Below are 18,213 nucleotides of genomic sequence, written 5' to 3' on the forward strand. Positions count from 1 at the left end.
GGGTCCTAAGTAAATAAAAAAAAAAAAAAAGTAGAAAAATTCATTTTAAAGCACGTTTTAAAATTCCAAAATATATTCTGCATCCAAGTCCATGTGGTGAGGAAGATGACCTACATAGCAGTACAAAGTACAGTTTCACAGGCCCTCATTGTCGAAAAGTAGTCCCCATAACCATACTAAGGTCACTCATACACTAATGTTCCGTACGCTTCTGGATCTTTCTGCTGGCATCCATTACCCCCCCAAAAAAAAAACTATATAACATATATATATATAACATTTATTATATAATATATGAGTGTAGAAAAAGACTCCTAAGCATATAGACAAAATATTTTTATAAAAGTTATGAAATGCTTCAAAGGAAAATGAATAATCTCCTTGTCATGATTACCAATTCATCATCCAATTTCAATTTTCATCGCTAGTGTTTCCTCATAACTCCCATATGTTTTCTTTTTTATATTTGAATAGAAATTTTTTTGTCTTGAAAAAAAGTGGAGTGAGAGACTAAAAATAGAGCTTTCAATAACTAGTCCTCTCGGGGAAAAAAAAATTGATAACAAATTCAAAATACTTTATGAAAAAAAAAAGTTATAATAACTAGTTCAAAATACATTTATCATGGATCAATATATATAAATTTTATATTATAATAAGATGAAACATAATGAGCAAAATAATAATAATAATAATAAGATGAATCATAAAAATTACATTACTAATAAAAGCACATTAATATTCTCAATTTTCAATATTCTCAAACCCCCATATCATACAACAAATATACATAGTTTGATATTGAAAATTCAAATTCAAATTATTGTTTTGAGGAAATTATAGCTTTTATAATAATTAATTATTTTGGTAGATATCAAAACTATATATATATATATATATATATATATGTGTGTGTGTGTGTGTGTGTAATGTACATATAGTTGCATTAATACATATGGAATCAGTCGATGTTGGAAAGAAGATAAATATGCATTGATGGTAGTGCCTTGTGAAAGAGGGCATTTCATTGAAATTCGATCCATATATCTTAATTTTATATTATAATAAGACAAAACATAATGATCAAAATAATAATAAATGAATCATAAAAATTTGGTTACTAATAAAAAGCATATTAATATTCTCAAATTTCAATTTTGTCAAACCTCCACACCCACAATCATACATAGATATAGTTTGATATTATGTGTTTCGCAGTGTTTTTTTTATTTTTATTTTTATTTTTTGGATCAAAAGGTTTATTTGATGATTAAATTATTTTTTGACGATATCAGAATGTTTAACTAGAATTAATAAATATTTGTTAATTAAAAACATAGTTTTTAAAGTTATTTTAAAAAAAATTTAATTTTAATTTTTTTTTTAAAAAAATTTACTTATATGAAAAACCTAATAAATATTTAATATAATTTTTTTTATTTACAATTAAATATTTATTAATTTTTTTATAAAAATTTTCTTTCAAAAATATTAATAATACAAATTTTATAAATAAAAATTTTATTTTCATCAACTATATCAAATAGACATTAAATATGAAAAATTTAAATATGAATAATTGTCTAAGAAAATTATAACTTTTTCTTTAATTAATTGTTTTGATAGATATCAAAATTATATATATATATATATATATATACATATTTCTGAAAAAATGGAATGAAGAATCCAATAGAAATATAATATTGTACATATAGTTGCATTAATACATTTGGAATCAGTGGGTTTTTCAAAAAAGACAAATATACATTGATAGTGTCCTGTGAAAGAGGGCATTTCATTTTATAATTAATGTCCCATTTAGTTAAGCAACAAAAAAATGTCCCCTTTGAACACCAAGTGGGTGTAGTGGTGGTGGTAGAATATATACATTGTGCAACAAAATCTGGATGCTAGTTGTGTGGTAAACTTGTCTTGTAGTAGCCACATTTCCAGCTTTTTCATAAATCACCATCACCCTTTCGCTGCATTTACTTGCAATGAATGTATCTAACTTCGCACTTTGGACCACCTTTTGCGTTTCATATTTATCCATGCATTGTTGTTCATGCTTTCAACCTCAATAGGTCAAGGACAACAACTTGAGAAGCTTCCAATCACTCTCTCTCTCTCTCTCTCTCTCTCATCATGCGCATGCACTTACTTCTACGTGATTACACAAATATAAATGTAAACAAAGATAGACCAATAATACTGCATATATATGAAGATTACCCTAGCTATTAATCATGTTTGGTTTGACTGGAATAAAGTAGAGAGAAGGAAGACAAAGTGAATTACAAGTGTATTCACCCAAAAATAGTAATAATAATAATAAAGGTAATTAAAATTAGGGAGGATACCATCTATAAATTGGTTTGTTTGGGATAAAACAAAAGAAAGTCTATGGAAGCATGTCGCAAAATTGCGGCCTTGTTTGATATGGTTTCTGAAATGTTTTTCAAACTTGTTGGAAGGTTTAATTCTAGACAAAACTAATAAGAAAAAAACAAGAAAAAAGGCTCTAAAAAATCAGAAACAAAAAGTTAATCTAAATGATTGTAGCAGCATAGTTTTGTGGTGTTTGGCATCTCCCTTCCATCCTTGTTAAAGATCACCAAAGCTCCTTTAGCCTATGTTATAGTTGTGGGCTTGAGCAATACAAAACCCAGTTTGATGACCCAAAAGGATAGAGGTACATGGAGTGGCAGAAGGCCAAATTTAACTTTAATAGATCATAGATCCTTTTATTTAATGGTTCTTAAAGATAACACCGTTGATTATTGCCATTTTTTTTTTTTTTGGTTTTTTAATAACCCCATTGCTAATTGGATTTGTTCATGGTTCAATCATCTAATTAATAAATATATTTTATTATCTTATATTAGGGTGTGACGATACGGAATCATTTATTGAAAAACAATAATTAACTGTTTCACAATGAATGATCATTCATAAATAATTAGAAATTTGCAAATAACAGTAAGAATTATATTTTGTTTCTTTGGGATATATTGTTTTTTTTTTCCTTAACTTATGCTTTTTTTTTTTAATGATTTATACTAAATTGGAAAAAGGAAGATTTTTTAGCTAAGTTTCATCAAACTTTGGGTATAGAGGATTAAACATCATGTAGTCATTAGACCGTCTATGATGGAACTCTTTGAGATATATAGATCTAATAAGTTTTCATTTTTTTCTTTTTATTTTATGTAAGTAATAGATTGTAGTTCTGGTCTAGCAATATATCTATGTTATACTGATTCGTATTTCACGTATAATACGTTAGGGTTAGGGTTCATGCATTGCAGTTCCTCATAAGGACAGTGCTATATACCTCCGTATAAATATTGTATTTTCTTAAAAGATCAGTTTGAGGATTTTCTACACTTTCTTTTAATTCCCTTAGTAAGGTCCGGTCATATTCAACTTTGATATTTAGCTACAATTTCTTAGTCAAATAATATCATATATACGTTTCTAAAATAACCAAAAAAATAAATATGTTTGCTAATTTTCTCAAGCATTTTAGAGAAGCCAAACTTCAATAAGTTATCTCTGACCATGAGAATGCTTTCCACATTCAACAAATTTGAAAGCTTCTCTTTAATCACATAAAACTTTTCCCCAAAGGCAAACAAAATGAACATTAACTTTGCTTTTTCTCAGAAATTGTACAATGATGCTTTTTCCATAATAATGTCTCTTCTTTCTAGTCATTTCTACTTTTTGAAAGATTAGTAGACCAGGAAAATCTTTAGGAGAGAAACATTTGGCAAGAACATCACATAATAATAAATCAATGTCATTTTTTTTGGCCTAATGTTTATCACTAGCAAAGATTCCCAATTTTTCATTGCACACTTTCTTTTTGGCATTTGGTCAGAAGGGACACGTGAAAAATCTTCCTATTCTTTTTCTTTATCCTATTTATTTAGCTGGTTCAATTTCATAGTCAACTAAAATCAGGTCATTTTTCATATCTTTTGGTCTTCTTGGATTTGACTCCTCTATTTGTTTTTTTTTTTTTTTCATATTTATCTATATTTGTGTTAATTTTTTCTTTCTTTTTTTATATTTAAAATATATAGATGTATCAATACTCATTTTTAAATTTAATTTTTATTTACAATTTTTTATTGATAACATGGGTTAATACTATCCCACAATGGAAGGTTGAAATTAAAAAAAGCATCCCAAATCAAAAAGTTATTATTAGGTCACCAAAAAGGATGCGCCAAATAATAGCATAAAATATTGAATAATATATATATATATATATTTGAATTTTTTTTATACCAAATCACTACCACGTAGACAATCATAAATATTGATTGATATTTTATCTGATATGATTTTTGGTACACAAATTATATTGCAATTGCAGAATTCATACATCACGATTTGTTGTTTGCTTTTTGGAAGAGAATCAGAAAAAGCTTTCTTAATAATTGCCTAAAGTTGCAAAACCAACAGTAAAATGTTGCTTTCTCACTTTCAAAAGTTATAAAAAGCATTGTCCAATATATTTATATATAGCCGTTTGATAAAAAAAAAATTTTGTTTTTTTTTTGTTTTTTTTGTTTTAATTTGTTTTCTTGTGATTTGCTGTTTGGCATAAACGGAGGATTTCTAATCGTACAACACCATATTATAATGCCATTCATAATATTCTACCTTCAAATATATTCCCTACCAGCTTTAACATAATACGAGGCAAAAAAGACTTTTGATTTTCTCCATTTTAGACAATTATAATAACCACAAAATCAGAAAACTAGCATGAACTAACCTGGTGTATACCTAGTTTCATACACTGTGTTACCGACTATCCATGTTCACTTTTTTTTTTTTTAAATTATTTTTGAAATATTTTGGAAATGTAATTAATTGTTTTGATATGTCATTCCAAGATAGTTTAATATTAAAATCATTATTTTTTTAGGTAGTAATTATGAATTAAAATCCTTGCACTTAAAAATAAAATAAAATTCCAATCTTTTTGCAATCCCATATATCTATATATATATATATATATATTGATATTGATTGAAGGTTTTTCTCAATTAAATAATGTATACATCAATGATTAATGTTTCAATTTTGGTCAAATGATAACCACATTCAAAATCATCATGAGGAGCTTGAAACTTGGATGTAAAAAAGAAAAGAAAATTATAAAACAGAAGATAATGATGATAATAATCATTTCTTTCACTCTGGCATTAGCATTTCAATGGAAACTGCTAATGATTGATTAATTTTGATAATTTTATTATTAATAGAAATATCAATATATATATATATATATATATTTGCGTCTGAACATTTAATTAATAAAACTGATTATTATCTCCTGTAATCACAGTTTGACATGGTATAGAAAGATGATGATGGTGAGGAGGAAGATTAAGAGCTAAAAAGAGAGTTCCTAAGGAATTCTTTGTAATTTGGGTGGTAGCAAATTACCGATAGGATTTGTCCCTGAATGTACTTCATGTAGCAATTTCCTTTGAACATGATAATGATCTTCCACGTACTAATAAAAAAAAAAAAAAAAAAAAAGCATACAAGCTAGAAATTAAATGGGAAGCTAGATTGAGAAAAACATACAAAAACATTATTGTAAATGAAGGATAAAAGGTACTTACCATGCCTTGAAGATTCATCAAAGTTTCTCCAACTTGTTCGTCCTCAACATCTGTATATATAAATTATATATATATATATGAATTATTTTAAATTGTTTTCAGAAAGAATCGTCTACGAATGAAAGAGAGTACCTTGAAGTTTTGCCATGGCCAAACTCGAGTGATGAGGAAAGAGATGGGATAGTAAAAGGTTTAGGAGAAAAAACGAGTAAAAGTTCATAGTATCTCATTCGTTGGCAAGTGAAACATGCAAGTTTTTCTTATCAAAAGAAGTAAAAGACTTTGGAGGAATGATGGAAATTCAAGAGAGAGAAGGAAAAAACTATTAGTTCAGTTGAGAAACTAGAAAATGGATGTGTTTTGGTGTGAGAACAGCCATGGATAATCAAGTATATAATTGTCAATATCAACGTCCTATCACATTGAAATTTGAGCTTAATCTTTCTTTTGATTTTTGATAAATTGGGAATGGAAGATTTTATAATTACGTTTTGAACCCAGGTGATCATTAGTGGTATTATTACTGGCCGCCATTGCCGTAAAAGAACAAGTATAATCTTATGTAGATGTCTCATTAATTATCTTACATTATTTATGGGACATGACAATATAGGCCGAGGCCCCATTCTCTGTTGTTAAAGGACATTATTTTCAATTTTATACCCCACAAGCCTTAAATCATCTTTTTGGAACAATTTAAGATGAAAATTATCACTAGTGGTAAAGTGCCAAATATCGGTTCTCCCATTGAAATATATAAATAAACATTAAAATAAGTGCCATAAACTCAACAAACAATTACATAATTTTATTTGTATTTTATATTTATTCTCATAAATATTCATCATCTATAGAGATGATTTCCTTCGTATGTCTAAAATATATTAGCAGCAACTAAGTCTTCCAAATTCTATGGTAAAATAAAGTGCCTGTTATTAATTTTTCATGTTCATGTTTATGAATTAAAATTGACATACAATTGGATAAATAAGTTACCACAAAACAAGAATTGTCACCCTTAAAAATTTTCTCTTCCTAAATTGAAATTGTTTAATTGAAATGCTATGAAAAACCAACACACGTTTTGACAAGGTTGCACTGACGGCAAAAGGGCCAAACAAAGCACATAACCAGGGCCCCAAAGTTGGTATGATTTAATTTTTGTCTATTAATGCCAAGTGTTCCCATCCATTATTGTCATAGAATTAGAACAATGCAAGGAGACTTACCATAAAGTAGTACATTTGGTAGAAATACTTGAGGTCGTTAGGGCTTTTGATTTCTGACTCTTTTATGCAGACTATATTCCTTCCCCCCTTCCATTCCATGTGGACATTGTTGACAATTTCCAACAATGGATATTAATGACTAGCAATAAGAACTTGCAAAGGACATCTAAGACAACTTTGCTGAGGGGGAACCTTCTCTTCTGTAGGGACTGAAAAGAGCTCAACCTAGTGATCCAAAATCCCAATTCAATTCAATCCAATGACTGAGTCAACCCAAACCCTAAAAGGTCCAATTTACTCAAATCCATAGCTCTAATATCAACATAAACAAAATTGAAGCACATGCTCCGTAGAAAGAGCCTAAGGAAAACCATAAATAGCAGAGGGATTGCTTGTCCAAAATGTACTGCCAGGCAATATTATTGAAGAAAACAATCTACATTCAGAAAATAGTGCATTCAATTTATTTATTTATTCTTTCACAAAAGAGAATAATAATAAATAATAACAAAAAAAAGTTTTCTGAAGACACCACTGGGGCAAAAGGTCTACAACCTTGCTGAGACATCTTAGGTTCACCTTACATTTTTTTTTTTTTTTTTTTTTTAACCCCTTCTAGCCTAAAATCAAGTGGACGAAAAATCCATGTACAGAACATCAACCACCTACCTTGGATACAAAATTACAATCAAAGAGATTGAAGAACATTTAAAACTGATTTTCTGTCGGGCATGCTAGGAATGGCTCCTTTCACTTGTACACACAGGGATGCCGCTGCAGCTGTCAAAAATAAGAAGAAAAGAAAATGAAACAAGGCAAAGACTCGTGAATGACATTGTTATAAGAAGCATATTGATGGATTATATAGGGGATGCAGCCGTGCACATACCAGCAAATCTCAGGCATTCCTTTCTGGACTTTCCCTCCACAAGAGCCACTGCAAAAGATGCAGTGAAAGTGTCACCAGCTCCTGTAGTGTCAAGGACTTTCTCAACAGATATGATTGGCTGTTTAATTGGTTCTTCCCCTTCTACAAATAAAGCAGATCCTTTGGCTCCGAGTTTCACCAGGATTTGCTTAACACCCTGAAAATAGATGTGATAAAAATGTTGGAATGCTCAAGTACAGCCCTCCAAACACCAAATAGAACAAGTTGTTTATTCAATCTCAAGTTTCCACTACCAATGCATATCATGATAACATTACCCCTTCACACTTGATCAAGTCATATAAAGATCTAGACAGAGTATTTTGCTTACTGGGGGAATTACAAAAACGCAATATAAACGAAACAAGATGAAAGCCAAATATCCATTAAACAGATGAAAGCCTATATTTTTAAGTATAGATAATTTCTAGTATACTAATGGCCCCATTGCGCTATAGGGGCCAAACTTGTCATGCAAAATAGTCAGATAACAAACCAAGGTCCACTAGCAGAATAGTGGTATGATAGCAGTATTAGTATTTTTTTGTAAAATGACATTACATTAATGTCAAATTCAGGTGTCTGACACAGAAAATAACTCATAATAATACATGCATGAAACTGATACAGCAGAAGGTCCAAACAAGCTTACAAAATGTGATGTGAAAAATCTTAAGGTTCCCCAAGACCAGAAGAAGAGAAAAAAAGATTCAAGGTATTAAAAGCAACAATCATTTAAGACCAAAGCTTTATTAATCAGATTCTCTCCTGTGCAAAAAATCTTACCATTTCATGGCATTTTGCAACAGCTTGACTAATTTGCTCAAAACTTTCAGTCGGCATTCCTGTCAAACGAGCAAGTTCAGATTCATTTGGGCTCAAAATGTCAACAAAGTTCAAAAGTTCCTGTGGGATTGGTGCATCAACTCCTCCAGCATCCAAAATGACTGGTACACCTGCACTTCTGGCAGCCTATAGATAGAATGATGTAAAAGATCAGGGATACTACAAGAAACACAAACCAATGAACATGCAAGTTTTAACTAGGAAGTATAGGGGAAAAAGTTAATGAGAAAAGACACAGACTCGTGATGGTTGACAGCAACTCTTTTCACAAGTACTAATGTGAAAATTAATTGTCATCAAACACAAATTTAACATATAAAATCTGCAGGAAATAGTTCAACTGGCATTCCAAAAACTTCAAATAAAAAAACCTCATAATTTATCCCAAATGTCAACCTTATTGTGTACATCAGCAAAACAATCCTACTTGCATTCACATTACCTTCAAAAACATTGATTTATGTTATGCCATACCAACAAATCTAAGGTCAACAATTAATTGGTCAGGCTACAGCACTTTTCTACGTTAACCCATGCCAAATGTATATACCAAGACATAAAAAGTTTGGTCTACTTCATCGTAGTTTCTTTTGTAATGCTTAGGCAAACTGTGAGATATCTGTACAGTAGATACTTCATACAGTGACAACTTGTTTCCAACAAGTTGGCCCTCTAGACTCATAACCAAAGCAATAGTGTGTCTAAACAGTCTACTTCATTACAACTCTAGAGATGTTATAATTGTGAGCATAAATGCTTTAGGAATCAGCAATTAACTAGTGTCATTGGCCAGAGATGAGTCTTTAACAAACTAGAAAGTAAGCCTATTCAAATATCTTTAACTTAATATGTATGTTACAAGTTCAACTTTGTGCATATAGCTTCTAACTTGAAAGCTTGAAGTAACCATATTTCAATTTTCATAATAATCAGGAAACTACACATTAAAATCAGGCGCTGCAAAACTACCACAAGAAATTTTTTTATACAAAAAGCTATAAAGTTTATTAAAAAAGTACCCTCATGATTACTACACAAATGTTTGATCATATAATCTAATTGCACAGATATATATATATATATATATTTTGTTGTGTGTGTGTGTGTGTGTGTGTTGGGGGGGTCGTGGAATTCCTGACCTTTGCAACTTGAATGTTGACAGAATCTGGAATCTCCCTCTGAAGCAAAACAATCCCAGCATTCCTGACAACCTCCAAATCCTCATCAGGAAGAGTCTCAGCCCAACCAGACATGTTGGCACCACCAACAATGATAATAGAATTCTGCCCATCAGATTGGAGCATCACCACAGCATGCCCAGTAGGTACAGCACTCACAGTACTCAAATGATCAAGATGGACCCTACCATTCTGTAGAGCCTCAGTGATCAACTTCCCATGGGCATCCTCCCCCACCTGACCCACAAAGTAAGTTGGGTAAGAAAGCTTACCACCACAGACAGCCTGATTGGCACCCTTCCCACCAGCCAAGGTCTGCCCTGTTTTGGCTGAAATGGTCTCCCCTTCATTGGGCAACCTATCAATCTCCACATAGATGTCTGCATTGGCTGATCCAACCACTACAAGAGGTTGGGTTGTGCTTGAAATTGGGGTTGGTGGGGTTGAAGTTCTGGATTGAGTTATGGCAAAACAAGGAAGTGGGTGTCTTCCATTCGATGGGTTTTGGTCGTTGTTGTTGTTGAATTGAAGTACTGGGTTTATTATGCTAATGGTTTTCTTTGGTGGATTGGTTTGGGTTTTTGGGTAGTAGCAGCTGTTTGACTGTGAAAACGCTATACCTTTCATTGCTCTCTTTTCACCCCTACAGAAATCTTTATCTAAAAGAAAAGGAGTCTTACTTTGTCGAATCCGAAGTTGCAGCCTTTCGATGCGTTCTACGAAGTAGCGTAAGAAGAACACCTTCGAGTCGCAATTTTTTTTTTTTTTTTTTTTCCACCGCAACTTGACCATGGCCTAACGAGGAAGAAAAAAATTTTTTTTTTTTAATTTAAAAAATAATTTATTTATTTATTTATTTTATTTAAATATTTAACATTTTTCATTCTTGAACTTTAATTTTTTTTTTTTTTTTAGCAGTTGGTCCTTTAACAAATTTTCAAATTTTTTTAGCAATTTTAAAGCTTGCAACGAATATATAAAAATATATATATATATATATATATTTTTTTTTGTGAGTAAGCTTGTAACATACTTGATGAATGCACGAATCTTCTACAATTGTCTGATTTTATATGTAAACACATTACATGCCTTAAATAATAAATAAAAAATGGTTAGAAGATCTAAGAACAAAATTAATTGAAGTTTAAGAACTAAAGTGAAGCAAATTGCAAAAGATTAATAATTAATTAAACGGGTATAGGTGCTACGACTTTTATTTTTTATTTTTAAAATTTTTTTATGAAAGTAATAATATTTTTTAATGAATTTGAAATTTCAACTATAGGATAACTGGATAAGAAGATAAACATATATTTTTTTTTCTCAAATAAAAAACTTTTGGTTAATGTGTTTTAGGAATGGGCCCAGCAAAGCATTGCAGCACCTGAAGCCCAGCACTCATTTTCTCACGTGCGTCGGTGAGAAACCGTTGTATGACAGGCATATTCTATTGGTTGATTCTCGTAAACTTGTAGATTTTAAAGAAGACCGGGTTAACAGAATATTGTCAACGTGGCCAACGCCGCATCCTCAATCTCAAAATGCCAAACCAAAGCGTTCCGCTTTGAAATCACAAATCAAGTACTTCCAAGCTCATGTTATTTGCTATCCGGATACCCAATCAAATCGCTTCTATCTGATGAGCTTGCAAAACGAAATCCTAATCCAACGGTTAAAAGTAAAAGAACCACAATCATCAAGTTCTAACGCCTAGCAGAATATTACTGCTCAGCCAACGATTTTATGTCCAGCGGTTGTGGAGGACTAGAAAGGTATTAGTTTATTAGTTGATTTCCGAAGGTGAGTAATGGGTTCTCATAGTCTAAGCTTACCAACTTCATCTGCTTTCATTTCTTCCAAAACCCAGTTCGATTTTGGTTCCAAATCCAAGTTTTCTGTGTTGAATTCTCATCCTATAGGAAAACCCAGAAGACTTTCCTTCTCAGTTCGTGCAATGGGGTCTTCTGCTTCTTCTTCTCAGAAACCAGACAATGTTCAAGGTCTCTCTTTGTGTGTATGCAAAATATTTTGACTAATTTTTTAATTTTTTTTTTTTGGTTTTCTTTTATTCTTTTTTCATTTGTTTTCTTAATTGCTTCTTATTTGTTTACATGTATGTTGATTGTAATACCAAGTTGGAAATTGGTTGGACCATTTGTGTTGTTCTTATTTATGCCCACTTACCCGGTTTATGTAATTAATAGAATTTTGTACAAAGAAATGGGAGATGAATCTAGCTAATATGAAATTTGTAATTCAAAACGATCTTTGAACATGGTAAGAGGGAAAATAAATCGTTGGGTTTAATTCTTCAGATTTTTTTAATGTAGTTTATGGATAAAACTTTCTGGTGGGTAGGAAGAGTCAAATCCCTTCTCCTGGGTATGTGTTGTTTGTAGATATCAAATAGTCTGGGGTGTTTCAATGTAGATGATCAAGGTACTAACAACTGATATCGGGTTTTCTATGTTGCGGAATCGGATCCTACCATGTGCAATATATGATTATGTTTTACCTTGAAGGTCTTAAAAATTGAAATTGCAGCTATGTTGCGGAATCGGATCCCACCATGTGCAATATATGATTATGTTTTGCATTGAAGGTCTTAGAAATTGAAATTGCAGACGCAATTCAGAGAGTTATATATTTAAAATTGGGAATTTCCTAATTGTAAAAATCTTAAAAATAGTTTAAGATAATCAAAATGGATAAGGGGGCTTGATAAACTGATACATTTGGAGTGCCAAGGTGGCTAGAAGTTGAAAAGACTCTGCAGGTTAAGTTTTATACACTTCATAATCTAGTAATTGGCTATTAGAGTCCTGGTTAAGTTTATTTGTGGCTTTCAGATATTATCTACTTCTCTAGTATTTATTTCAGGATGAAGAAGACACATATGGATGCCCCAGAAGGAAACGGATCTTACAGTTAGGATCTAGGAGCAAAAGTTTTGAGACTATTATCACACTCTTAATTGTCTTAATAGATGTGATTTTCCTGATTTATTAGGGTGGATGTGAGACATCCCCATTGGGCTTATGCTAGGAACTATAGGATTCTTAAGCAAGATCTAGGAACCAAATTATAAACTGGAGCTAGTAATTTTGGAAGGTTCTAGGTCATTAAAAGGGTATGTGACTAAAAAGGTGCTTGTCCTCTCTCTAATATTCTGTACATGACTTGTGATATTTTTTTGTGTGTTATTGTAGCTTTTGGTACTTTATTAAAAATATATAGTAATTTTTTGTGTGTGATTCTTTTGTTTGTCATTGCACTGAAACTGATATAAGGTTGTTTACAAATTATGGAAAAATATGTTTTTTTCTTAATCATATACTTTATTATTGGTAAATTGTCATTGACTTTATGAGTTCATTTAGGTTGAACTATTGCAATCTTAATATGTTTTAGTATGATTTTTTAACGTAAAGAAATGAAAATAGTGGAAGCACACAGAAAACAATCAAATATTACACAGACAAAGAAGATTAAAAGACCAACCCGCAAAAGAAAATTGAAATGAAAACAGAAAAGAAGACAGGATTGAAGCATTATGCAAATATACAACGCTTGCAATTTTTGTAGTGCCAAATGTTGTTTGGTATTACGCTATCTCAGAACTATTTCATTTATGTGCAGAGGCAGATACAGTTGATTATAAATCGGTGAGTGATGCGGAATGGAAGAAGCGGTTGACTGGCGAACAATACTACATCACTCGTCAAAAGGGAACAGAGAGGGCATTCACTGGGTATGAATTTCATTTAGCAATACACAGTCAAGTCAAACTTACTGCATAAAATTTTTGTATTTATCATTGGCGCTGTGAAATTTTGTCAACTGGTGTAGTAACTGTAGTTGAAGAACTTTAGTTTGATGAGGAGCTTCCAAGGCCTACTTCAGATATTCTGAACGCTAGAACGCCTCCTTATCTTGTATATTAATTTTCTAAGAGAGTGAGAGAAAAAGGTAATGTTTACAACAAATCCTCCCCTCCCAGGGAAAAATTGTTACCCTTGAGGAACACCAATCTGAGTCCTTTAGCACCGAGGAATGGCATATCTTTGCAGTAAGCCACGGAGCTTGTAGCTAAGAAACAAAGCATCTTGCCCTGGCCCTCAACTGTTTTTAAAACATAAGTTCTGCTGAAAGATATAGCTCTTGACCTAGTTTAACCTGTTAGCTTGAATGCATGGTGGACTGGAAAATGCTGCATTGTTGCTTATGCCTTGCACAAAAGCAAAGTCAAAATCAGTGGTGCCAATGTAGACTGATAATTTTGGTGAATATGCTTTATTCTTTGGTTATTTCACTTTTTTTTTTCCCCTCCTTCATTTTCCATTTTTCAGGGAGTACTGGAACACCAAAACACCAGGAACTTACCACTGCATATGTTGTGACACTCCTCTATTTGAGTAAGTGGTATTCTATTTAGCCAATTTTATTCAGAATCCAAGGTCTTGCTTTTGCAATTCTATAACACATACTGATTAATGTGTGTTCTCTCCTGCAGATCATCCACGAAATTCGATAGTGGAACTGGTTGGCCATCTTATTACCAGCCAATAGGAAACAATGTGAAGTCGAAGTTAGACTTGTCAGTTATTTTCATGCCTCGCCAGGAAGTTCTCTGTGCTGTTTGCGATGCTCATCTTGGCCATGTCTTCGATGATGGTCCACCGCCAACAGGGAAGCGTTACTGTATCAACAGGTAAAGACTCAAGAGTTACAGCATTGTTGATCCTTTTCTCCTTTCTCTGTGCATAGTTATCTCGGAAGTGAATTTTGATTCTTTGAGATGTAACCATTCCTGCAGTGCCTCCCTGAAACTCATAGCAAACTAGAAAGTTGCTGGAGGAGCAGACTTGGATTGGAAGTAAATGGGGATCTGTAATGCGAATCTTCTAAGTTTTTTCTTCTGGAAGGCTTATGTTATATACTAGGATTATGCTTAAAAACAGATAGTGTATAGCATTTATATTTACAGGTAATTGTATTGACTGTTAATAACATTTATATTACCATCCTTTAGAGTTCGATTGCTGACGAAATATAATAAGCTTTTATGCTCTACATACATATAAAGCATCCACAGACAGATAGAATGACTAGAAGGGAGAATCAATTTACCCCTAATAATTTTTCATTATGTTTTTTCTAATATACATTAAAACCTATAGGGTCCATTTGGTAAGCCAGATAGGAGAATAATGTTATTCCGGATTAGATGGGATTAGATAGTCATGGTGTCAATCGGACTAGACTTTTTTTTTTTTAACATTAAATAATTAAAACAAATATAATTATTATTTAATTAAGAGAAATAATATAACTTTAAAAGTTACTTTATCTTATAATTTTAAAAAAAAGTTTATCCAATTAATTTATTATATTATTAATAATAATTATCAAAATTTTGCATTAATTTAGACATAATAAAAAAAGATTCTACATATAATTGTTATATTGCTTATAAAGAAAGAAAAAGAGAATAAAATAAATAAAATAACTCTTACAATAATGCAAGAGAGAGAAAGAAATAGAAAAACAGCAGAAAAACAAAACAAAAAAAAAATTCCTATGAAATGTGTTCTATTTTTGATTTTCTAATTGTATGTTGGATTGATGCCAAACACGATTTGTGACCGTATGAAATGTGTTCTACTTTTGTCTGATATATCAAATGCACTAGAAAAATAATGAATTAATAAACAAATGGATCAGTAAAAAGGTAAAGCACTTTAATTAATTAATGATTTGCGTTCTGTAAAAAAATTATTATATATTAGGAAAATTTTCATTCAAACCCTCCAGAATATAGTTTTGTTTTAAGCACATCACTTATTATTTGTTTAAAAAAATTTTGAAACCGTCCATTTTTTGATGAATAATTCATTAAACCATAACAAATTTAATGATTGATTTATAAATTTTATCATCACTAAAAATTTGTTTCAGTTCATAAGAAATTAGAACAACTGCTTCAAATACAATATCAAAAAGTATCGCTTGTGGAACCTCGATGTCCACAGGCTTATTGGCTAAATGACCAACAACTATAAAATGCAAAATAAATGCAAGAATACCAATGTTTCTATATATATATAATTTACCAAAAAGTTCCATAATTTTTTCTTACAGTTTTCAAAACTAACACAACACACATATATTTTATACATCTTGTTCAAACCAACAGAAATCTAGATGGATGTGCTAATGATAACTATCCTAGTCAATAATTTTTCAATTCAAGTTGCTCAATTATTATCTATTAACACATTTTACACCAAATATGCTCACAATCACTATCAAATGCAAACCATATAACTCATTTACCTTTTTGCCCTTTTATTATTAATTTGGGGATGTGTTATGAAAGTATTTGATATTTAAAGTTGTGTTTGATATTATATGAAAAATGAAGGGTGTTTATGAAATTAACTCATATTATTATGATTTGTTTTATTCATGGCATATTATTTGTGTTGCATGTTTAAAAAATGATAAAGATTAACCCATTAGAGAAAGGAAAAATTAAAAAAAATATTATGGTTTTTTTTTTGGCTCAATAATATACCAAATTGAAAATAATAATTCCATCTGATTTATAATTATCATGGTACCCTAAAATTGTGCATCACACCAACTTGTGTGATGTATAAAGATACTAAAATTAAGAAAATATACACAATTATAATAATAAATTCAAAAAAAAATTAGCTTGATAATTATATTGAATTTCTTGATAACGTACCTTGAACTTCACTATAATGCATTACTTTTGATTAAGTTTTCTAAGTTGTACTGAAATTGTTGACAAGTGAAACTATGTAACCAATTTTACATAGTTAGTATAAGAAATATCCCCAAGCAAAAAAAAACGCGTTCTGCATTCCAATACAAAGAATATTAAGTTGAAGAAAAGATCATGTAAATAATAAATATCTTACACAATATTAAGGATTATGGTTGGTCTTAAGATTTAGAGTTTTTATATGAAATTTATTATACATTCAAAATATTTCATTTATGACAGTTTTTTTTTTTTTAACTAATTACATTATTATTATTTTTTCTTTTAGGGATATCATATTAATAATGATTCATCAAGAAGTGAACGGTGTATGTCTTGCTAATTTTTTGACTTCAAAAATTGGGATTACTAGCAATGGAGCTAAAATGTTAATAATTTAAGTCTTGAAAAAGCTACCATCTTCAGCACATAGATTTAAAGTGTTGAAAAGTATGTTCAAAAATTTAGTTTGTAGAATCAATAAGAAAGAAAAACCAAGGTGAGTTTGATGATTTGAAAAACTTTGAAAAATCAATCTTATTATTTCTTTTCCTTAACAACTGATCTTGTTTTTTGATTATTAACTTTTCTTGCTACTGATATTTGTATTTTCTTTTGATTTCAAATATAAGTCTCTAATCATTAGAGGTTTTTTGTTTGTGGGGGTGTTAGAATATTGTATATGATCCTCCTCATGCCACTTTAGTTCTTATTAAAAAGAAGTCACGTACATCTCCTAATTAATTAGTTAAATTTGTTAGCTAGAAAATTTGTGTTTTGTGTGGTTGTAATATAAATAGTTATACAATCGTTTATCAAAAAAAAAACAAAATAAAAATAAAAATGTTATACAATCAGTAGCTTGCTTTGTGAGCTGTGTTATCAGAAAATACATTTAAAGGAATTCTCTATCAATTTTTGTAGTTGTTCTTTCTTAATTTTCTTTCACTTTCTTCACGATCAAACACTCATAACATGGTTTCAGTGAGACAATTAATTTAATTTTATCTGTTAGTATTTTAATTGTATTTACTAGTTATATTGTTTTGTGTTTAGATTTTTTGGTTGCAGTATTAATTTAAGATATTTTTATTTCCATCCATTGTGTTGACAAAATTGTAAAGATTCGACTTTCCAATTATTGCACTTTTGAATTTGAGTTATAAAAAGGATTGATTGGAAATTTTGCAAGATAATGTAAACACACACATAGACGACAATTCAGATAAATTAAAATATAAATCAAATGATTGAGAACGTATTTAATTTTTCTTGTAATTGAAAAAAATAAAAAAAAATATTTTTTTTCCTCATTAATATACCAAATAAAAATACTCAATAATTATTATGGTATCTTATAATTATACATCACACCAATTTTGGTACAGACATTTTATCTTTTCTTTTTCTTTTTTTTTTTAAATTTTTTATTTCTATAAAAAAATAAATGAACAGTACATTATTTATAATAAATAACATGTTTGCCCTAAAATTTCATCTGATGGTTTAGATTTTTTTGGTAAAAGGATGATATTTGCATATTAATAATAACTTGTAAATATACATCACACCACATCACATCGGC

General features: G+C 30.3%; 2 protein-coding genes and 1 long non-coding RNA gene across 3 annotated transcripts; 1 reads left to right on the forward strand and 2 right to left on the reverse strand.

Moving 5' to 3' along the window:
- Positions 1-5,253: 5,253 nt before the first annotated feature.
- On the reverse strand, positions 5,254-6,047 carry LOC107414328 (uncharacterized). The gene is made up of 3 exons (XR_001581131.4): positions 5,784-6,047; positions 5,652-5,701; positions 5,254-5,539 (listed from the first exon to the last, which is right to left on the reverse strand). It is a non-coding gene; the product is annotated as an uncharacterized LOC107414328 (long non-coding RNA).
- A 1,225-nt stretch (positions 6,048-7,272) lies between these two features.
- LOC107414300 (ribokinase) lies at positions 7,273-10,628 on the reverse strand. Its single transcript, XM_016022410.4, has 4 exons — positions 9,794-10,628; positions 8,595-8,780; positions 7,770-7,965; positions 7,273-7,660 (listed from the first exon to the last, which is right to left on the reverse strand). Exons 1-4 carry the CDS (start codon positions 10,622-10,624, stop codon positions 7,569-7,571), a joined length of 1,305 nt encoding a protein of 434 aa, XP_015877896.3. The 5' UTR covers positions 10,625-10,628; the 3' UTR covers positions 7,273-7,568.
- A 985-nt stretch (positions 10,629-11,613) lies between these two features.
- On the forward strand, positions 11,614-14,872 carry LOC107414310 (peptide methionine sulfoxide reductase B1, chloroplastic). The gene is made up of 5 exons (XM_016022424.4): positions 11,614-11,835; positions 13,475-13,586; positions 14,185-14,250; positions 14,349-14,546; positions 14,652-14,872. The coding sequence occupies exons 1-5, from the start codon at positions 11,643-11,645 to the stop codon at positions 14,677-14,679; spliced, it is 597 nt and encodes a 198-aa protein (XP_015877910.3). The 5' UTR covers positions 11,614-11,642; the 3' UTR covers positions 14,680-14,872.
- The last annotated feature ends 3,341 nt before the right edge of the window (positions 14,873-18,213 follow it).

Source organism: Ziziphus jujuba, chromosome 11 (genome assembly GCF_031755915.1).
Source record: "Ziziphus jujuba cultivar Dongzao chromosome 11, ASM3175591v1".
Taxonomy (NCBI): Eukaryota; Viridiplantae; Streptophyta; class Magnoliopsida; order Rosales; family Rhamnaceae; genus Ziziphus; species Ziziphus jujuba.